Raw genomic sequence first — 22,406 nt, 5'->3', positions numbered from 1 at the left:
TACTCAAATAATTATTAAATCTACTTTTAAGTTGGCAACCTTGGATTCCATATTTTGACGCAAGCTCTAATTTTTTTTGTTCCACTGAACAAGTTATCCTTCAGATAACTGTATGTCACGTTCAGAAAAAGGAGAAACCCAATGCAGCTAAATGCCACCCTATTAGTCTATTGTCAATCAGCAAAATGATGGAAGGTGTTGCCTGGTGCTATCAAGCAAAACTTACCAATAACCTGCTCACTAATGCCAAGTTATGTTTTGCCAGGACTACTCAGCTCCAGATTTCTTCACAGCCTTGATCCAAACATGGAGAAAGAATTAAATTGCAGAGATGAGGCTTGCCATCACATAGGACAAAGCATCACATGATTGGTACCATCCACCATCCTAGCCATTCATTCCTTCCACCACCAGTGCAGTGTCTGCTGTGTCTACCATTCATAGCAGGCAATGAGCCTATCAACCTCCACACCTTTAGAACATGGGAGGAAACCAGAGCACCCAGTGGAAACTCACATGGTCACAATGAGAATGTGCAAATTCCCCGCAAACAGTAATGGAGGTCAGGATTGAACCCATGTTGATGGAGATTTGAGGCAGCAATACTCCCTGTGCATCAGAGGACAAGAGCAGCAGGTGCAGAGCAACACCACAACCTACAGGTCCCCTGCAAGTCAGAGCCATCCTGACCTGGAAATATATCGTTGTTACATCATTGTCTCTGGATATGAACCGTGGAATCCCTCTCCAACAGCAATGTGGGGAATACCTTCATCAGTTGGGCAGGGAAGTGGCAGATAGATTTTAATATGGAGAAGTGTGAAGTGATACACTTTGGAAGATTGAACTTGAAGGCAGAGTACAAAGTTAATGGCAGGATTCTTAACAGTGTGGAGGAACAGAGGGATCTTAGGGTCCAAGTCCCTATATCCCTCAAAATTGCCACACAAGTTGTTATGGTGGTTAAGGTGTATGGTGTGCTGGTCTTCATTAGTCAAGAGCCGTGAGGTAATATTGCAGGTCTATAAAACTTTGGTTAGAACACACCTGGACTATGTGTTCAGTTTTGGTCACCTCATTATAGGAAGGATGTGGAAGCTTTAGAGAGGGTGCAGAGGAGATTTACGAGGACGTTGCCTGGATTAGAGAATACATCTTATGAGGAAGGGTTGAGCGAGCTAGGGCTTTTCTCTTTGGAGCAATGCAGGATGAGAGGTGACGACAGAGGTGTATAAGATTATGAAGGACATAGACAGAGTGGACAGCCAGCACCTTTTCTCTAGGATGGCAACTGCCAATACCAGAGGACATCATTTTAAGGTCAGAGTAGGGAAGTTTAGGGGAGAAGTAAGAGATAGGTTTTATCTTGGTGGGTGCCTGGAACACACTGCTGGGGGGTGATGGTAGAGGCTGACACAATAGAAACATTTAAAAGACTCTTAAGATAGGCACGTGGATGTAAGAAAAATGGAGGGTTATGGGCTGTGTAGAAGGGTTAGATTGATCAAGGAGTAGGTGCTTGTATAGGTCGGCATATCGTGGGCCGAAGGGCCCATTCTGTATTGTACTGTTTCTATGTTCTATTAGTTAGCTGATTTTCTCAGTGGATTAGGAATTGAAACATATCTTGCTTAAAAAAGAATGCCAATTTACTTCAATATGAAAAGTGAAGGAGCAAGATTCCTGCTTGGAAGGAAATCTGCAATGTTATCAAGTGGAATTCAATGTCTCACACCAACATCTCAACAGATGCTTTGCCACTGAGCTCACCAAATGAAATATCAAAGAAAAAAAATCTTAATTTCTTCTTGAAGATTCCTTGAGATGAGGTTTTAATAAGTTGGATAATAATTTTAGTAAATTCCTTATGAGATGTGTGCAGAGCAGAAACATTGCATAAGGAAGATAACTCTTAAGACAAAGCAACAAGACCGTGAATGAAAATATTGCTCCAAGATTTTTATAAATACACTTTGCTATTAATCTTGCTATCTGCAATTCTATCACATATAACAAAGCACAGAAACTAAATTCAACATATAAACATTTGTGCAAAATTTTGTTTTTTTAAGCAATAAAATACGTTTTAATGTTCATGTACCTAGTGGCCCAGAAGTTGCTGGATAGAGTCTCTCATAGCCTGCATCTTATGTTGGAATTTTACATTAACATTAGACCAATTAGTTTTTAAAAATCACAGGTTGCTGGAAATATAGACCATTAGTGGTGTGGTGACATCAATGGGACAATAAATTCCAAACAATGAAAATTTGGTCAGAAAGAAAGAGGAATGTCTGGTGGGAACAGTGATTCTGGCTATCCTCCTTTTTTCTATGGCTGTATCCACATACAAATGGCCCAATGGAAGGAGTGGATAATGTTCACTCAACCTTCCGCAGCCAAGGGCGACGAGAATCTATTGTTGCTGTTAGCTAAATCTGATGTTTCCTCTGTTCTTTTCTGATGATTTTGGTGTTTAACACATCCACCCTCTCAAAACAAAAATCTAATTTTACTTGGATCACTTTTGTTTGGGTTAATCCCTTTAGGAGTCCCACTGGAAGGAGCAGAGCAAATTATGGTAGATGAAAAAAAAGGTCAATGAGGAGTTAAATTCAATATGGAACAGGAAATAAAAAGGTAAAATATGAGAGTTTTTAAAAAGCCTGATATCTGAAAACTTTTGGGACAATTTACTACCTGCAGGAGTGAGACAAGAGTTTCAATTGTTATTTTATTTCATCTTTTGAGATCCAGTGATGGTTAGGTCTATTAACTATCCCATTAACAAATTCCTTATGCTGCAGCTTTAACTTACTTTGGCATTTTTAAATTTGTATTTACAGCACAAATCCAGCAGTTTCTTAAAACTCATTGAGAGCTTAATGACCTGAGATTGATGGCAGAGCAGCACAAATCAGTGTCATTTGTGGTGATTCAAGAATCAATCCACATCTGTTACAAATTATGGTTCTTTTCTTGCACGGACAACAGTTGTAAACACATTATTTTTATCTCCACAATTTCTGGGCCATTAATTCCCTCAGGCACTTCAACAACCCGACTTTTACACTGGTCTTCCGAACGTCCACATGTTGGCCCTGCAGAAATAAGTCAATCACACTCTTCAGTTCTTTGAGTTGTCTTCACTTTCCCAAATTTGAGAAATCTGGACCTCCACCACTATAGTTTCCAGAAATGTCAGCCCCACTGAAGTCAAAGCCAGGATGCTATGTAGGAACAAAGCGAATTCCCATTAGGATGCTTACTCTTAAACCTTAAAAAATGTATATGCTTTTATAACAAGATGAATCATAGATTGCATTGTCATCTTCAAATAAAAACATCTTAAGATTTAGCCAGCTGGTGAATTCCCAATTAACATCACAGGAAGATGGTCAGAAGGAGGAACATAAAACAAAATCTCAGTTTTCACTGTTTCACCACTTTGATTATTTGTTTCATTTACACCATTGTCTTCAATATAATTTATTTCCTTTAATATCATAAATGTATTCCACACAATATGGGGAAAATAAAAAGAATGGAATCAGTGTAGGATTATTGTAAATGGATGGGAGATGGTCAGAATGCAGTGGACCAAAGAGCCTGTTTCCTTGCTGTATAATTCTGACTATTTCTGGAAAACTTCTGCTCAAAATCAAGCTTATTTGAAGAAAATACATTTTGTGCATGATTTACGTCAAGGACCTCCTACTGATTGGTCTATGTAGGCACTCCTCAGAGACCCTACCTCATTGCCAACATAACTAAATTTTTTTGGTGGCAATCCTTCATGTCTCTGAAATCCAACATCTCCTGCCTCCAGTTTCCAAACCCCATCACAATGCCCCCTTGGCTTCTCTGTTCCTCACTCTGTCTACCCCAAATGTCACATTAAATTAAAACAGAAAATGCTAGAAATACGCAGCAGATCAAGCAGCATCCAGCATGCTGCTATCATGGCTCTAATTGATAATTGGTTTATTATCATATATACTGAGATACAGTGGAAAAACCTTGTTTTGCAAGCCACCCATACAGATCGTTTCAAAACACAAGTATATTGAGGTAGTATAAAGGCAAGACCAAAACAAAATGCAGAATATAGTTTTACAGTTTCAGAGAAAGCGCAGTGCAGGTAAATAATAAAATCCAAGGGCCATGATGAGGTAGGTTGTGAGCTTTTCTGTTTCTATCACTTCTATGTTCTGATCTCTCCGCAAGGCCTATGAAAGAACACATTAAAGGGCCAGAAACAAAGCAAGTGAATCAGGAAATTACTTCTTCAAATATTTGTTCCGTGGATTTTAATTCCCTGAACAGTGCATTAAAATCCACTGTTGATCATGTGCTTGTTTTTTGGGGAACTGTAGCCACTATTTCATCTGGAACTGAGCTGTGTTGTACAGGTTATTAATCAGGAGTTCTGATTCATTTCACACATCAGAGGCTGTGAAAGAAACTGGGACAGTAACTTTAACATCATTGAGAGGTGCTTACTTTCAGCAGTCATAAGTTCAATTAGCCCAGCAATTTCGAATGGTATTTTCATTTATTAGTGCTGCCTCTTGATTTCAAAAATTAAATTACTATTTCCACTCATTTCTTCAGTCGAAGTCAAAATGCTGCCACATTCAGTCATAGTAACAGAAACTTTGGGTGTGACCAGAGAAATTAAAAAAAAAATCACTCACTCTACTGTTTTGCAAATCATATAGATAGTCTAGAAATTCATTACTGTACTCCCCAGACCAAATCTAGCATTGTTACCATCAGAAGCTTTGTAGTTAGCATACACATGGAGCAATTTAACATTTAAGATCCTAGGCAATAGTAATCCGATGACACATCTGTTGCTATCTATTGTTTCCTCTCAATAACTAAGCAATACATTATAGAGTTGCTCACCTCCCGTTGGAACCTCTCCAGTGTGAGTTTCTTCTGCATCTCATCTTGTACCAAAGGGTCAGCATTATACTGTCCTTCCAGTAATGAAGGCCAACAGTTCCCAGCTTCTCGATTACTTTTCATCAGCACAATAGATACTTGTTTATTATCCTCTACCGCAGAGTAAATTTTGTTTGAGATGGAAAAAAAAATAAAGAGTTTTCTTGAAATTACACTTTTATCTTTATTTTTTTAATCTAACTATAGTGGTAGGATCAGACGTGTTCTTATACTGAAGCACTATAAAAAGCTTATTGTTCAAGAAGAAACACTTTGTACTCAAGAGTTACTGCCTACCTAATGTCCAGGTTCCTTCATCAGCAACAGTAGAACCATAAAGTTTACCCTGAAAAAGCAAGATTCACTTGTTATCCAGTGTGCTGCACAAAGTCAGGATCTGATGTAGTAAAAATAACAGCTTCCTGGTCTTTAAGTCCCTAAATGCAAATAAATTCTTTACATTCAAGTGTTAACAATCTGTGCAGTTTCCAACCCAAGAACAATAATAGTTTATGTAGTGTAGTTTGCTCAAACTGTCAGTTTCTTGTCAGCATAATTTGTTTTTCTCAACATGTCCAACTTGTACAAATAATCACATTCAACCTTCAGCCAGTTTCGCTTTCATTTTTGTCAAGTATGAAACCAAGCAGAGCTCAGAGCTTCCATTCCAAAAACAGGTCATGAATAATTTATGCAAGCAACATGAAATGATAGGTTCAAAAATATGGGATTTTAAGATAAGAACATCTGAAAAAATGCAATATACATATCAGAATCACTGGGGAAAAACATATGGAAGTATTTCTTTTCTTAATATTTTAATGAAGAATTTATTCCGATTAAAACTTAAGTTGTCACAAGCCACACAGTTGAATTACCTCCAAATTACAAGTAACGGGATAACAAGGCAATTCAGAAAAGTGAGATACAGCTAAGTTTATTTTAAAATTTAAAAAGCAGCAATTAGGTTATAATTTCAAAGTAAAATGAAAGTAGTTCAATGTGGTTGACAGAACCATAAATGTTAAGGGATGTTTACCTTCAATATGACTGTCCCCTTGACAGATAAAGCTATCTCTTTACTGCCCAGGTTACACTTAATGTCTTTTGCAGATGTTCCAAGTGGGACATGGACATCGATAAAAACTTCATCCATAGTTTGATACCATTCACCCCATGGGGTCTTGCAGGGCACAATCCCACTTCTTTCTTCAAAATGAACTGACATGACCTAAAAATAAATGTGCATTAAAAAGCTTTTTAAATATTGTACTGGAAAATGCAAAGTTACTGAACCATCAATATAGTATTACTGTGCTTTAATATAAATAAATTGTCACCAACTTTCACAAAAACAGTCATTACTATTTCTTGAATTTATTCAACATATAAAATGTCTCATAATCTCTACCAGACCCATTTGCTGAAAACCATTATTATTGTTGTCATACCATAGTTATTCCTTTATCATCGACTAACAATATCATTTTTGTAAGTCATAATCAATTAAAGCCTCTCTTGTCTTTCTCACACATCCCACAAAACACACCTTACAGGATACTGTTCAGGCTGACGAATGCAACTCCTTTCCCACCCACATACAGGACGTCCCTCACACCCTGACTTGTCCTGTAATTATTTAATCACTGCATTTAATAATAATTGCATTATTAATCTAAAATATGTTCATTTAGTTAACTTAAAAAAAGTTGAAGGTTTATAATGCTCATTTGGTCTGAATCTTAAATTCTTTCAGGTTTATTCCTTCATTGACCAGGACTCGGAGGGGGGAGCAGGGGGTCACTTTACGACACTGCCATAAAGATGCACATGTCCCCTCTCACAATTTCAGCCCAGTCCGTTTAAAAACTCCGTAAATATCCAGTTACAAAGTCACTTTAGAGCATTTCACTGCAGTTGTGAAGAGCGAACCCCCTTACCGACAATCTCCAGCCACCGAGGCGATGGAAAGGGGGAGAAAGTGGGCGGGGCGAGGGTGTGAGGCGGTGCATTCTGGGGGTTGTAGGCGACGCACGTGACCTGGCCCAGGGGACGGCGGGGAGGGAACTACATTTCCCAGAGCGCACCTCTTTCGCGTCACGCCGCGCCGGCGCAGTCCGTGCTCGCCGGCTGAGGGGAAACTTTCAGCAGGCGGTGACTGGGGTTGTCCGGCGTGTCTCCACCACCATGACGGTCAGTGTCGTGTCGCCGCCGTCGATTATGATGCGTTCGTCTCGGAGGTTGGGGCAGCGAAGGGGCATGGTGGTGAATGGCAGGCGTTGCAGCCAGAGGCTTCGGGCAGTGGTGGGGGGGCCCGGGCGGGAGCTCCGAGCCCGGGGCTGGCGTCTGACCCGCGCCCGCCGCCGCGTTAACCCTGGGCTGGCCGGGCTCCCCTCGAGGTTTGAGCACCCTGCTGCTTTCCAACACGGCTTCATCAGCCTGAGTGATGGTTACCCTGCAAATGTATTATCCCAGATAGGAAGGGGGGGGGGAGGGATGGAGGCCTTGCATCGGCACATTCTGAGTGTTTGCCTGGATTTTGCGCGTGTGTGTGTGTGTGTGTGTATTTTTTTGGAGTTATTGGTCACGTTGGCTTAGTTTGTACTGCCATCAGGATGCATGCTAAGATTGACACATCAGTGAAAAATTGATGATTGCTTTTGCCGCAAACGTTATTCGTTTATAATAGAAACCATATTCATAGAGTCATAGAGCAATGCAGCATGAATACAGGCCTTTCGGCCCAACGAGTCCATGCTGACTACGGTTCCCACTCAGCTAGTCCCAGTTTCCTGCGTTGGGCGCATATCCCTCAAAGCCCCGGCCCTGCATGTACCTTGCCAAGTGCTCCTCAAGTGATACTATTGTATCTGCCTCAACCAATTCCTCTGGCAGCCTGTCCCATACACTCACCACCGTCTGCGTGAATAAGTTGCCCCTCAGGTTTCTTGGCTTGATGGCACAGTTGCAGGTTTCTTGAAAGCTTGTATGGTTTTGAGGCTAGCGTTCTTATTTGTTATCACTAATCTTAAATAAGATTACGTGGCACAGTGGTTCTGTCACTTGTAATTCATTGGCCTTGACGATTGACCCTGAGGTGAGTTCCGATCCAGTTGTTTTGCTTAATTAGTTAAAGAAGTGTAAAATTAGAATTAAAAATATATCGGTAATGGTAATCATGGTTGTAAAATTCCACCCAATTCATTAATGTTCTTTCTGGGGGTAAAATATGTAAATTTTTTTTTCCCTATTAGTGGCCCAAACACAGTAATGTGATGTGACTTCCAACTATAAAGCAACACTGAGTTCAAGAACAATTAGTGATGGACAGTATGTGTCTGTGATACCCACATTCTATGAATGCACATCAATAAAAAATTGATGTAGTTTAGCTTGCTGTCATTTGTAGGCCCTTATCAAGTTCAAGTTATACTTTATTGTCATTCACCCATATGCTATAAAAACACATGGAGGAATTAAATGTCGTTTCCCCCAGACACTCTCAACAGAGGACATATATAGAACAGAGGACATACAATAAACGCAGACAAAAAAATTTTGCAAGTACTAATAGTTCAAAAAATGGTATATACAGAATACAAAATTAGTGCAGGGTTAGTGCAAAACAGAGTTGGACAAAGAAAATACAGAACTCAGTGTATTGCACTAAATGTACAAACATGTTCAGCAGCAGCCACAGTTCTTATACGCCATTGTGCAAACCAGGGCTTTTGATGCCTCCCAGAGGTTTCATCTCCCAGAGGTTACAGTGTTTGCCCAGGTAACAGTGATTATAATAATTGCCTTGATGTGAGCACACTTCCTCAGGAGGCTAAAGAAATTTGGTTTGTCCCCTTTGACTCTCACCAACTTTTACTGATGCACCATAGAAAGCATCCTATCTGGATGTATCATGGCTTGGTACGGCAACTGCTCTGCCCAAGACCGCAAGAAGCTGCAGAGAGTTGTGGACAGAGCCTAGTGCATCATGGACACCAGTCTCCCCTCCTTGGACTCTGTCTTTACCTTTCGTTGTCTTGGTGAAGCAGCTAGCATAAACAAAGTCCCCACCCACCCGGGACATTCTCTCTTCTCTCCTCTTCCATCGGGTAGAAGATACAGGTGCCTGAGGGCACTTACCACCAGACTTAAGGACAGCTTCTACCCCACTGTGATAAGACTATTGAACAGTTCTCTTATACAGTGAGATGGACTATGACCTATGACCTCATGACCTCACGATCTACCTTGTTGTGACCTTGCACCTTATTGCACTACACTTTCTCTGTAGCTGTGACACTTTACTGTTTTTTTTACCTGTACTACATCAATGCACTCTGTACTAACTTGATGTAACTGCACTGTGTAATGAATTGACCTGTAAGATCGGTTTGTAAGACAAGTTTTTCACTGTACCTCGGTACAAGTGACAATAATAAACCAATACCAATACACTTCAGAAAAGTCCTTTGGGTTATCCCCAGCTTGCAGAAAAATAACTATGATTTGAAAGGTCTGTATGAAATTCAGAATGTATTAGTCCTCTTCTGCATACTGTTGAATGTCCATGTAATAATGTTATCGCTGAAACATTTACAAGAAATCCTATAATTATTTCTTTTAAGGTCTTTCCTTTATTCAGCCATGTACAAACCTCATCGACATTGAATTACTCTGTTTTGAGCCATAAGAAAAAGATGTGATAATAGGTCTGAAAGAGGAAGCAGGAAGGGAAAAGCAAGTTGGGGAACAGGTTTTAAAAAAACTGATACATAGAACCCCAAGATAGTTTTATGTTAATTTTTATCCCATGCATGTTTAAATGAAAGAAAGCATGCTTATATAAGGCTTTTGTTTTGCAATCTGGAGACAACACAAAGCACTTTTTGAAGTGTGATCATTGATCATTGTTTAAATATAGATTTGATAGTGCGTGGTCCCACAAAGCAAAGTACGAGGTAAATTATCAGATAACTGTTGGCACTAGTTGATGTGACAGGAGATGAGGAAAGCCTCCTTGTCCATCTTCAAATAATGCTATGGAATCTTTTACATATATCTGACATGGAAGGTGAAGCATTAGTTAAAAATGGCACATGAACATTAGGACTTAAAACAATGCAGTGGCCTCTTGTTACCGCACTGATGTGTCAGCCTGCAGTGGAACTTGAACAGCCTTCTGAATTAGTGGTGATCCTAAGGCTGAAGTTACCCAACTTGATTACTTACCAAAGCAGCAGGTACATGAGTCTGCAAGGAAGGCAGTGAGAAAACTTGGATGTTGACGATCTGACACAAACTGGAGGTATAATCTAATATGTGTGCTGTGTCCCTTCTTCAAGTATTAGAGGGCATATGTTTAAGGTGAGAGGGGGCAAGTTTAAAGGATATGTGTAAAGCAAGTTTTTTTTACACAGTGGTAGATGCCTGAAATGTGCTGCAAGGGGAGGTGGTAGAAGGAGATATGATAACAATGTTTAAGAGGCACTTAGACATGTGAACAGGCATCGAGGCATATGGACCATGTGCAGGCAGATGGGATTAGTTTAGATTGGCATCGTGGTTGGCGCAGACATGGTGGGCCAAAGGGCCTGTTCCTGTGCTGTACTGTTCTATGTTCTATATGGGAAGCGAATGACATTTAACACCTTTTTAAAATTTTTATCTCTTTAGGAACGCAAGGGAACAGCTAAAGTTGATTACCTGAAGAGAATTGAAAAGGACATACAGAAAAAATGGGATGAAAATAAATTGTTTGAGATTGATGCTGTTGAGCCAGGGAGTCCAGAGAGTAGGTAAGCTACAACTGATTTAGTTTGAATCTTTGTACTTGCCACTTAACTAGGTTTGGTCTCTTTTTTTATTTTGGATCAAGTCAACAATCACATCACCAAATCCTCCAGTGAAATTGGAACTGAAGGGGAAGCAGCATTCTTCAACTATACTTTCATTCTTCTGATGTGGGCTGTTAGGAAAAAGTGGTGGAAAATATTCTTTGAGTAAATTTGTAGGCTTCATATACATCAAAAATGTATAAGAACATGCTTGAATATGAGTGAGGAGTACAAGCTAATTTGTTATGAATAAATTTTTCAAGCACTCATGAAGAAGAAGAAGAAATTGGGCAAGATAGTGGAGGATAATTGATATGTGGAAATGCACATCAGTAATAGTTTACTTGGAAGAGCAGGAGTAGGGGAGAAAAAATTAAAAGGGAATCCTTTGGTTGTAGTTTACGTTGTTGGCGATCGTAGTTTATCCTTCAATGATTGCTAAATTTACAGACATACACAACTTTGCAAAGCCATTGGAGCCATTAGATGTTGCTGGTTTACTCTTTGAACTTTTAAGTATTTTAGAAAGTGTTACAGGCTCTCAAGTGTATATATTTACATTTGGAGAAGTTTGTGTTCAAATTTAACACACCTATAAGTCACAGTACATTAATTATGGTTTTCACTGATCATAAAGTAATTCCATCATGAGCAGGTGTGAGAGTTAAAAATGATATTGATTTATAGTTGCAACTTCAGTATTATTTTCCATTCAGTTTAACAAAAGGTGTCTCAGCTAGGCTTATTCAGTTCCACTCTTAAATGTGAGAATTGTAAATTCCATTATGATTCCAGAAGTTGATATATTTAAAATATGAGGCATGTGGTTTTCCAGACATTGTAGCTTATGCTTTGTACATCATGCTCTTGCTTGTGTAGGATGTTGACAGTTAGGTATTCCAATTCTGTGTTTTTTAAATTGTTACAGCAAGCCAAAGTACTTTGTTACTTTTCCCTATCCGTACATGAATGGACGTCTCCATCTAGGACACACTTTTTCTTTATCTAAGTGCGAGGTATGATTTATTTTCCTCTCTATTACTCAGAAATTGTATATGGATTCATCTGTTTTCATTTTGTTTCCAGATATATACACTATATTAAAAAATTGTTCTGCAGTCCTTTTTTGTTTCCTGTGGTGCAATGATGTAAATTATTTGAAAGCTCTTCTCCATGTCACTTGTGGTTGAAGTGCAGAAATAATGGTTGACATTTTCCTTTAAGTAAGTCAAACTGCTAGTAAGTGAGGACAGCTATTCTGTAAAAACTGAATATATTAAATAGAAGCCAGCTTAGTCCATTTGGTCCTTTGTGCATTTTTCATTATTTCAGTAAGATCATAGATGATCTGTAACTGCAGTGTCACTTTTCTCTAACCCAAATCCCATGACTTGCTTAATATTCAATAATCTAATTTTTAAAATTCATTTTTTGCATTTGTCCAGTGCCAACATGGCTGGAGTTTATTAATTTTTCCTAATTGCCCTCGAAAAGTTGGTGGTGAACCACCTCCTTGAACTGCTGCAGTTCTTCTGCTGAATGTACTCCCACACTGCTGTTGCCAAAGAAGTTGCAGGATTTGGATCCATTGATGGTGAAGGACCAGCAGAATATTTCCAAGTTAGATTGATGTGGGACTTATAGCGAAACCTGCAGGTTGTGGTGTTCCATGCACTTGCTGCCTTTGTCCTTGGTGGGAGAGGGTGCTGCTGTAGGAGGTGATGGAAGGAATGAACGTCTAGGACGTGATTGACTGTCAGTCAAGCTGGCTGTTTGGTTCTGAAAAGTTGCTGAACTTTTTAAGAGTTGTTGGACCTGTCTTGATCCACAGAAGTAGAGAGTATTCTGTAACACTCCTGATATGTCATGTAAAATGAGGAAAGGCTTTGTAGGGTGTCAGGAGGTAAGTCACTCAATACAGGATATACAACTTCTGACCAACTCTTATTGCCATGGTATTTATGTGGCTGGTCCAGTTGAGTTTCTGATCAATTGTAACCCCCCCATTAATGGTGGGGGATTCTGTGATGATAATGTAATTGGATATTCAAGGATGTGGTTAGACTCTCTGTGGTTGGAGATGGTCATTGCCTTGCTCTTTTGTGGTACAGTTGTTATTTGCCACTTACCAGCCTATGCCTGAATGTTGTTTGTCTTGCTGCTTACGGGCATGAGCTATTTCATTTACTGAAGAGATGCAAATGAAATTGAACATTGTGTAATCATGAGTGAATATCCTTACTTTTAACATTATGATGGAAGATAGGTCATTGATAAAGCAGCTGAGGATGGTTGGGCTCAGGACACAAGTCCTGAGGGAATACTGCAGTAATGTCTTGGAATGATTGATCTCCAACAATCAGAGACATCTTTCTTTGTGTGAGGTTTTCCTATTGCCCAGTAATAAGTTTAACCAAGGTGCTTTGATGCCTCACCCGGCCAAGTGCTGCCTTGATACAAGGGCACTCGCCTCATCTCCACTCTGGAATTCAGCTCTTTGGTCCATGTTTGGACCGACGCTGAGTTGAGATCTGAAGCCAAGTGGTCCAGGCAAAATCCAAACTGGGCATTGGTGAGTAGATTATTGGGGAGTAAATGATGTTTGATAGCACCATCAACAACACCATTCATCACTTAGATGGTTGAGAATAGACTGGGCGATAAATCATTTGATTAGATTTGTCCTGTTATTCATGAACAGAAGGTAGACAGATGATAATTGCCGTTAAACTGTAGGATTAAAGTATAAAATGTGCAGGAAGCTGGTAAATTTGATGGAAGTACACAATAAAGAAAAGTTTGGGAGCCTTTGCTTCAAATGCTTTCATGTTTGCATGAAATTGGAATTAAGGAAATTATTGGTCTACTTTCGATATATTGTATATTTTTGTTCCTGGATAATGCCAAGAGGAACACAGGCATTGCTATGTGACTGTTGAAGTGACAGTATGTACCACTGTAATTAAACAAACCATCAGAAGGAATGTTTCTGGTAAGTTTTATTTTTTTCCAAAGAGGTGGGAAAAATAAAATTGTTGGTAAAAGGAAAGAGTTAATTGCAAATAGGAGTAGGACATAGAAGCATTTCAAGTATACAGCATTTTTAAACTAAAAATGAAAAACTATTCTATTGAAAAGATAAGAGCATGTACTCACATACATTTATGTATTCATTGTAATTTTTTCCCCATCCCCCAACCCTCATTTCCAGTTTTCTGTAGGATTTCAACGTTTAAAGGGGAAAAGATGTTTGTTTCCTTTTGGACTACATTGTACTGGCATGCCCATTAAGGTTGGTTTTTATTTAAGGTTTAGCCATTAGTGTTCATCAGTCAATTTTCATTGTGTTTATTTAGTATTGTATTAAGCTTCCTGATTTTCATATGTTACAATATAAACTCAAAGATGTTGCGTTCGTTTATCTAACACTTTTTAATACACCAAAGCATCCTTGGTTCTTCAGGAGAATTATCGATCCAAATTTAACACAGCACCATAGAAAGAGGCATATACTGATGAAAGGACGAGGTTTTAGGGAGTTAGTTAAAGGATAAGAGAATGCCAGAAGAGTGCTGAGATTTAGATATGAAATTCCAGGGCCTGCGCCAAGACAGATATGTAGGTAATTTTACAATTGGAGGCACACAGAGATTGTAAAGCTTGTGGGTCTCAGTTAGCTACAAGAACAGAGGGGCAAGACTGTGGGGTAATTGAAAGAGAGTTTGAAACTGTGGTCATGGAATGGAATTTGTGGTGAGAAGGACAATGTGTTTATTCTTAATATTTTGATGGAGGAAGTTTCCACAGATGCAATACTGTATATCAATTATGGTGTGAAATAAATGGGAACTAGTAGAGGGGACAAGGAAAGTACTGGTGAGAGTAATCAACCCTGCAATGATCTGGCAGAGCAGAAGCATAGTGATGAAAATTAAATGTCATTGGATGGGAAGAGCAACCCTAGCAAATCATTTTCTGGCTATGATTCAATGGGTAAGAAAGGAATTGTCTCTGGGTCATTCTTGGTTTGACCACACAGAAGTGACATCAGAGGAAGAAAATTCTTTTTAAGGTTTAGCCATCAATCAATTGCTGCAAAGGCTGAAGTTGGGCTGTGTTTATTATTTTCAGTTTCACCAAAAACACAGAAGTTTGATTTCCACTTTATAATGAAAAGCAGCTTGTGCATTTAAAATTACTGCCTAAAGATGAAAAAAAATGAAAGCAAGTCGGATCACATTAACCTTCATGTATTCCATTAAAATATGTAAGAAAGAAAGCTGAGGCTTAAGGCAGTGTTGTTTACACTAGCAAGGCATAGGTTAACTGCTTCAATCTATATTTTAAACTATGCACTTCCCCAATTTTTTTTCCTCTAACATCTTTTATAATACTTCTGTAATCTCAGGTACACGTAACAATTATTGACAACAATAATTCACGTCTCCAACACTTCCCTTCTTCTTGGATGTGCCCTTTGGGCCTTTTACCCGACCTTTTCACCTCCAGTTGCAGCCGTGACATCAACTGCCTCGCCTTCTCTGCTCCCTGGCCTGCTCCAACCTCACCCCCTCTGAACACACAGCCCTCCATTCATTTTGCACCAATTTCAACCTTGTCATCAAACCCGCAGACGAGGGCGATGCTGTTGTAGTCTGGCGGACTGACTTCTACCTCGCAAAGGCCAGATCACACCTCTCGGATACCTCCTCTTACCAACCCCTGAACGGTGACTCTACCAACAAATGCCAGGACGTCATCTCCCACACTGTCACAGATCTCATTACATCAGGAAATCTCCCCTCCACAGCCTCTAACCTGACGGTGCCCCAACCCCACACTTCCTGCTTCTATCTCTTACCCAAGGTCCACAAACAGGACTGTCCTGGTAGGCCCATTGTTTCTGCCTGCTCTTGCCCCACCAAACTCGACTCCATCCTGTCTCCCCTTGTCCAGTCCCTTCTCACCTACACTCAGGTCATCTTGTATGCCCTCCACCATTTGGACAACCTCCGATTCCCCGGCCCCCTATGTCCCATCTTCAGTATGGAGGTCCAGTCTTTATACACCTCCATCCCCCATCAGGAAGGTCTAAAAGCCCTCCGCTTCTTATTTCAACAAAGTTCCAACCAGTTCCCCACCACCAACACTCTCATTTGGTTGGCTCAACTTGTTCTTACGTTAAACAACTTTTCTTCTCACTCCTCTCACTTTCTACAAATCGAAGGTGTAACCATGAGCACCCGCATGGGCCTCAGCTATGCTGATCTTTTTGCTGGCTACATGGAACAGTCCCGTTCCAAACCTCCTCCGGTACCACTCCCCAACTCTTTCTCCATTACATTGATGACTGCATTGGTTTTGCTTGCACCCATGTAAGAACTCATCAGTTCTATCACCTTTGCCACCAACTTCCACCCTCCTCTTAAATTCATGTGGACCATTTCTGATACTTTTCTGGATTGCACTGTCTCCATCTTGGGAGACAAACTATCCACTGTTATTTACTATAAACCCACTGACTCCCACAGCTACTTAGACTACGCCTCTTCCCACCCTGCCTCTTGTAAGGATGCCATTCCTTTCTCCCAGTTTCTCCATCCCTGCCACATCTGCTGTCAAGATGAGGCTTTCTGTTCCAGGGCATCTGAAATGTCCTCCTTTTACAGGAAGCGTGGCTTCCTTTCTGCTGTGGTTAGAGCCCGATCTCGCATCGCCTCTGTTTCTCATACTTCTTCTCTCACCCCGTCTCCTCCCAGACAGAACAGAGATAGAATTCCTCTGGACCTTGCTTTTCACCCTGTCAGCCACCGCGTCCAGCAGATCATCCTTCGTCATTTCCGCCAGCTACAACGTGATCTCACCACCAGCCACATATTCTCCTCCGCACCCCTTTCCGCCTTCCGCAGGGACCACTCCCTCCATGACTCCCTGGTCCACTCAATCCCTCCACACCCATCCCTCCTTACCCCTGGCACTTCCCCTGCCCTCTCAGTAGATGTAACATTTGTGCTTGCACCTCCTCCCTCACCACCATCCAGGGACCTAAACAGTCCTTCCAGGTGAGGCAAAGGTTCACGTGCATCTCCACCAACCTTGTCTACTGCATTGAGGCAGGGTAAGGATGGTAGGGTGAAGGAACCATGGTTGACAAGAGGCGTAGAATATCTTGTCAAGAGGAATAAAGAAGCTTACCTAAGGTTTAGAAAGCAAGGATCAGACAGGGCTCTGGAGAGTTACAAGGTAGCCTGGAGGGAGCTTAAGAATAGGGGAGCTTAAGAATAGTTTAAGAGGTAGGGGAGGTCCTTTATGAAAGCTTTGCTTCAGTATTCACCAGTGAGAGAGACCTTTGACGTTCGTGAGAATGGTGTACAACAGGCTGATACGCTAGGGCATGTCGACGTGAGGAAATAGGATGTGCTGGAACTTTTGAAAAACATTAGGATAGATAAGTCGCTGGGGCCAGATGGGATATATCCAAGGTTATTACGGGAAGCGAGAGCCTGTGGCGATGATCTGTGCGTCCTCACTAGCCATAGGAGTAGTGCCAGATGATTGGAGGGTGGTTGCAGATGGATGTAGAAGGTTGCTGTAGGTTACAACAAGACATTGATAGGATGCAGAGCTGTGCTGAAAAGTGGCAGATGGCGTTCAACCCAGAAAAGTGTCAGTGTTACACTTTGGAAGATCAAATTTGAAGGCAGAATACAAGGTTAATGGCAGAACTCTTAGCAGCATGGAGGAACAGAGGGATCTTGGGGTCCACGGCCTTAGATCCCTCAAGGTTGCCGCGCAGCTCGATAGGGTTATTAAGAAGGTGTATGGTGTGTTGGCTTTCATTAGTCAGGGGATTTTGTTCAAGAGCCGTGAGGTAAGGTTGCAGCTCTATGAAACTCTGGTTAGACCACACTTGGAGTATCGTGTTCAGTTTTGGTCGACTCATCATAGGAAGGATGTGGAAGCTTTAGAGAAGGTGCAGTGGAGGTTTACCAGGATGCTGCCTGGATTGGAAAGCATAGTGAGCTAGGGCTTTTCTCTTTGGAGAGGAGGAGGAGGAGGATGAGAGGTGACTTGATAGAGGTGTACAAGATAATAAGAAGCATAGATTGAGTGGACAGAGACTTTTTCCCAGGGTGAAAATGGCTAACATGAGGGGGCATAATTTTAAGGTGATTGGAGGAAGGTATGGGGGATGTCACAGGTAAGTTTTTTTTTCACACAGTGGTGGGTGTGTAGAACGGACCGCTGGCAGAGGTGATGGGGGCAGATACATTAGGGATGTTTAAGAGTCTCTTAGATAGGCACATGAATGATAGGAAAAATATAGGGCTATGTGGGAGGGAAGGGTTAGATCGATCTTAGAGCAGGATAAAATGTTGGCACAACATCGTGGGTCGAAGGGCTTGTATTGTGCTATAATGTTCTAAAACATGCATATCCTGTGATGGTTTAATAGCCTGTAAGCAGGAACACAAAGTGCGAACAGAGCTGGATTCGGATAAATAAAGGAGGTGAGAATGGGAACCATTAGAGGAGAAGGGAGAAGTGAACGACAGTTGGAACCGGGTTGGGGGGGGGTGGGGGCGGAACCTGTGTGTGAGGTGGGTGGATGGAGCCAGGAGAGGGAAGGGGGCAGGAGATGGGTGAAAGGGGTGGGGGGGGAAGAGGGGGATAAGAACAGGAGGATTGGGGGGAGGGAAGGAGAAGAGGGGGATAAAAGGGGAGGGGAGGGGGTTGTTTGCCTAAAACAAAATAGTTTTTTTGCCCCACCGAGAGAAAAGGTATGTGTTACAAAAACAGAAAATGCTGGAAGTACTCAACAGGTCAGACCTCTGGGAACATTTTGGGTCAGAGATGTGAAATGTCGACTATTTCTCTTCCTACAGATGTGGCCTAATCTGCTGAATACTTTAAGCATTTTCTATTTTTGTTTTGTATTTCCAGTGTCTGCAGTTTTTTTTCCCCAAAAGTTATGTATTACTTTAGTGAAAATATTGCAGCTTTTAAATTAGAAACAAAAATTAAGAATAAACCATCTTCAGATTTACTATGTTTAAAGTACGGAAGAGAATGATGGTATTCCACTTGAAAACCTAAATCAACATCTAATTTAGCTGTGAATTTCTAACACTTTCTGGCTAACAACATTCAAGTGTCACTTAGATACCCAGCTCACTTCATGAGAGGCTTTTCTCTGCATTTATGAAAATATTTCTAGGCTTGTGCTGACAAACTGAAGCGAGAGCTGGAATTATATGGTTACCCACCTAAATTCCCAGAAGAGGAGGAGGAGGAGGAAGAAAAGCCTTCGAAACCTCAAGAAGGAATCATTATAGACAAGGCAAAGGGGAAGAAGGTAGGCAATGTTGCGTATTTAGTCTTTAGTAGCAAATGTTCAATCTTGATATTTTATTTGTTCCAATTTGGCACAAATCTCTTCTTAATCTTTGTATTAAGCAACTGGTATGTTGAATTCCTGATTAGAGCCATGTTCTTCTCCAAAGTAAAGACCATCCCAAAATTTGGTTTGGAGAAAGAAGTATTTGAAAGCAGACAGTCTAATCATGGAACACGACCACCAAAATGGGCGCACATTTATTTTACTTTTGTATAGGCAAATAGCAATATTTGTATTTTAAGAATATTTTAATGTATGGTTGAAAACTATTAATAATAGGTTAATAATGATTATAATGGGTTTGTCTTATGTTTCTCTAACTTAGCTTTTGGTGTAGATTATGGGGAGGACACAAAGTAGTCATTTACATGAAGACTATTATAGAATCATATCTGTACTTTGTTATGTAGTTCAGGTCTACAGTCTTGAATTTGAAAACTGGCCATTTCCGTCATGGCTATTGTTTCTTATACAATCTGGGAAATGCTGTTACTGGGAGATATTTAACTGTAGGCTAACCCAGGAATCTTAATAGAAGACCACTCTGAGTGTACTGAATACTGATTTTCCATTATCACCACCTGTATTTATTCATATTTCAAAATGTGCATATGCATCCAAAAACTTAAAGGGCTTCCAAATATAGGGCCAGGACAACTGAAGGCATGGGTAACATTGTTCTAGTTAAATAATCTCAAGGATCCTGAAGAGATCAGAGTTGGAGGTACAGAAAGCTCTGAGGGTTGTAGAGCTGCTGGAGGTTACAAGGGTAAAGAGGAGGCCATGGGGAGTTTTGATCATGATGTTGATCAATTTAAAATGAGGGTTTCCGCACCAGTGAGGACTGGTGTTTTTATGGAAGTGTAAATAAGTAATATTGGTGATCAATTCAATTTGGGTTGTATTCTAGGAGAGAAGGATGAAAGAAGTAGCAAAGGTTACTTTGTCATTGATCATCTTCTGCTCCCTTCCACCTCCACCGCCACCCCCTCCCCCCCCCCCCCCCCCCAAAATTAATTTTGCATCGACTCTTATAGTGATGGCTTTTAAAAGAGCCAAGAGTAGCAGGGTTGACCATGACAAAAACCACACACCCTCAAACTCCCATTGAATTCAGCTTGTACGCAATGTTACCAGCTTCACTTCAGAAGATTCTGAATCTAACTTGTTGTGTTTTCAAATTTGCTTTCCTATTGGACGATTTCACTGATCATTTTATTCTTCCTGTTCCCACCTTCCAGAGTAAAGCTGCTGCTAAAGCTGGCCAAGCCAAGTTCCAGTGGAATATCATGAAATCAATGAGCCTGACTAATGAAGAAATTGTGAAATTTGCAGAAGCTGAACACTGGCTTGATTACTTTCCAGTTTTGGCTGTCCTGGATCTTAAGAGAATGGGATTAAAGGTCCGTCTTGAGTCTCAGTATGCCAAAAATAAACCCATCTAACAGCATACATTTACTTCCCACGTCATTTGCGTTATTTTGTTTTCAATTGATTAAACCCAGATAATCCAAAATATAAATCTAATTATCAATGCTCAGTTTGGAACAACAGAAAATGACTGCTTCATATCTTGTAATAAATTCTCCATTTTTGTAGATCAGGAAGATCTGGAAAGTTGGCCATAGTCTCCATCTCACTTGGAGCAAGGTGCTTGACCCAGGAAAAGCGTTTTTGAATGGGGTCAAAAGACTGCAGTTGCTAGAAATCTGAAATAAAAACAGAAAATGTTGGAAACATTCAGCAGGTCAGATAGCATCACAGTCTTGCTGAGTGTTCCCAGCATTTTCTGTTGTTAAGTTTGAATGGGGCTTGAGTTTCTGCATCTGCTCTGCATTTCAGTTATTGCTTTTCTTTATGGCCACAGAGTTCAACAGATAAAGATGACGTTGTGCTACCCAGTGTCTGGGAAGTGTGTAGCCTAATTAGTTTAATGGTTCCAAACTAAATCCATCAGAAGAGAATGAAATTCTACTGTCAGCTATAATGATAATGTACCATAATCAGTGGGGATATTCACTACGTATTTTCTGATGGAGGCTTTGCAATGTGAAGTGCCAATAATTGACATTCATTCTCAATTCTGAGCACCTGTTTGGGGAAATTAAAAAAAGATCCTCTTTGCTGTTGGGGATTTTCTTCTCTGGTTAAACTGAGCTGCCAAATCGGAAAAAAAAATGAAAGAACTTCTCTCCTTGACTGCTGTGGTGAACTTGATCTGAGGCATGTATCAATGCCAGTAAGAAGAAAACCTTGACTTCCAATAGCTAAGATCAATAAACTTTGACCTTTTGAAGATTCTTGGTTGTCTGATTAGTGGGAGTAAGAGTTTCCAGCTTGAGCTCAGATGAAAAATGGGGTTTACTCTATATTAAATAATATATATTCACAAGGTCTGGTGGTTTTAGGTTTTGTTGTTTGTAGTTCAGCATTGTGGAATTTAATTCTAGATTATATGAACTCTTAACAGGTTGATTGGCGACGTTCCTTCATCACAACAGATGCAAACCCATTTTATGATTCATTTGTCAAGTGGCAATTTGTGACTTTAAAAGAAAAGAAGAAGGTCAAGTTTGGAAAAAGGTATGGTTTTCTCAGTTGGTGCTAATCAAAATGGAATACCTTTTTAGTTACATTAACCTAGAAATGTGATTTATTTTTTAATAAAGAAACATTTGTACCCACTTTTTATGCTCAAATAGCTCATCATGTTCTATTTTGAGAATGTCTTATGGTGTTTTCAACCATTTCCAGACAATGGACCAAGTAATTCCCAGTACACTTCACTGTAATGCTAATATTATTTCTGTTATATTTTGCACCTATAATCACATCAATCTGAGCAGCGTGTATTATTAACTTAATGGCAAAAATTGGATCAAAGGGTTACAATGGATGACCTGTTTTATTAAAATTTTGGGCATTTTATCTTCCACCCTCCTTGAACTGTCACACTTGTGGTTTCCAGTCCACTGGTAGCCTCCTGTAATTCGATTAATTTTGGAAAAAGTTCAACCAATCTCCCTGCTATCTCTGCAGCCACTTTCTTCAAAACCTTTTGATGCAGGCCATTGGGTCCTAATAGTTTTTTCCGATACTCTGACCATCGTGAGAGGGACTGTTACAAGTTCTTCCCTCCTGTTTGAAACTAGTTCATCTATTATCCTTGGGATATTTGCAATGTCCTCCACTGTGAAGTCTGATGCAAAGTATCATTTTAAATT

At 40.3% G+C, this 22,406-nt stretch overlaps 2 protein-coding genes across 4 annotated transcripts in view; one reads left to right on the top strand and one right to left on the bottom strand.

Moving 5' to 3' along the window:
* Positions 1-1,815: 1,815 nt before the first annotated feature.
* Positions 1,816-6,947, bottom strand: nudcd2 (NudC domain containing 2). Of its 3 annotated transcripts, none has more exons than XM_052014275.1 (5): positions 6,891-6,947; positions 5,990-6,181; positions 5,248-5,296; positions 4,912-5,063; positions 1,816-3,230 (listed from the first exon to the last, which is right to left on the bottom strand). In XM_052014275.1, exons 2-5 carry the CDS (start codon positions 6,176-6,178, stop codon positions 3,147-3,149), a joined length of 474 nt encoding a protein of 157 aa, XP_051870235.1. In that variant the 5' UTR covers positions 6,179-6,181; positions 6,891-6,947; the 3' UTR covers positions 1,816-3,146. The 3 variants fall into 3 exon arrangements, with proteins under 3 accessions (XP_051870235.1, XP_051870236.1, XP_051870234.1); XM_052014276.1 differs by lacking the exon at positions 6,891-6,947 and adding an exon at positions 6,500-6,582; XM_052014274.1 differs by lacking the exon at positions 6,891-6,947 and adding an exon at positions 6,402-6,504.
* A 90-nt stretch (positions 6,948-7,037) lies between these two features.
* lars1b (leucyl-tRNA synthetase 1b) overlaps positions 7,038-22,406 on the top strand; it is a 44,539-nt gene continuing 29,170 nt past the window's right edge. The window contains exons 1-7 of the mRNA XM_052013761.1: positions 7,038-7,143; positions 10,624-10,745; positions 11,713-11,800; positions 13,996-14,076; positions 19,003-19,140; positions 20,424-20,585; positions 21,653-21,765. Coding sequence (XP_051869721.1) covers positions 7,138-7,143; positions 10,624-10,745; positions 11,713-11,800; positions 13,996-14,076; positions 19,003-19,140; positions 20,424-20,585; positions 21,653-21,765 — 710 coding nt within the window. The 5' untranslated portion in view covers positions 7,038-7,137. The remainder of the gene's footprint in view (positions 7,144-10,623; positions 10,746-11,712; positions 11,801-13,995; positions 14,077-19,002; positions 19,141-20,423; positions 20,586-21,652; positions 21,766-22,406) is intronic.

This window comes from Pristis pectinata, chromosome 4, assembly GCF_009764475.1.
Source record: "Pristis pectinata isolate sPriPec2 chromosome 4, sPriPec2.1.pri, whole genome shotgun sequence".
Classification (NCBI taxonomy): Eukaryota; Metazoa; Chordata; class Chondrichthyes; order Rhinopristiformes; family Pristidae; genus Pristis; species Pristis pectinata.
The sequence above is the reverse complement of the archived record's forward strand: the minus strand, read 5'-3'. Positions and strand labels throughout refer to the sequence as shown.

Excerpts from the sequence above, each read along its gene's own strand:
- nudcd2 (XM_052014274.1), bottom strand. The coding sequence starts at position 6,437 with ATGATATTGTTAGTCGATGATAAAGGAATAACTATG. Across the intron at positions 6,182-6,401 it reads ATGATAAAGGAATAACTATG|GTCATGTCAGTTCATTTTGA; the intron begins GTATGACAACAA and ends ATTTATTTTTAG. Across the intron at positions 5,064-5,247 it reads TGAAGGAACCTGGACATTAG|AGGATAATAAACAAGTATCT; the intron begins GTAGGCAGTAAC and ends ACTCTGCGGTAG.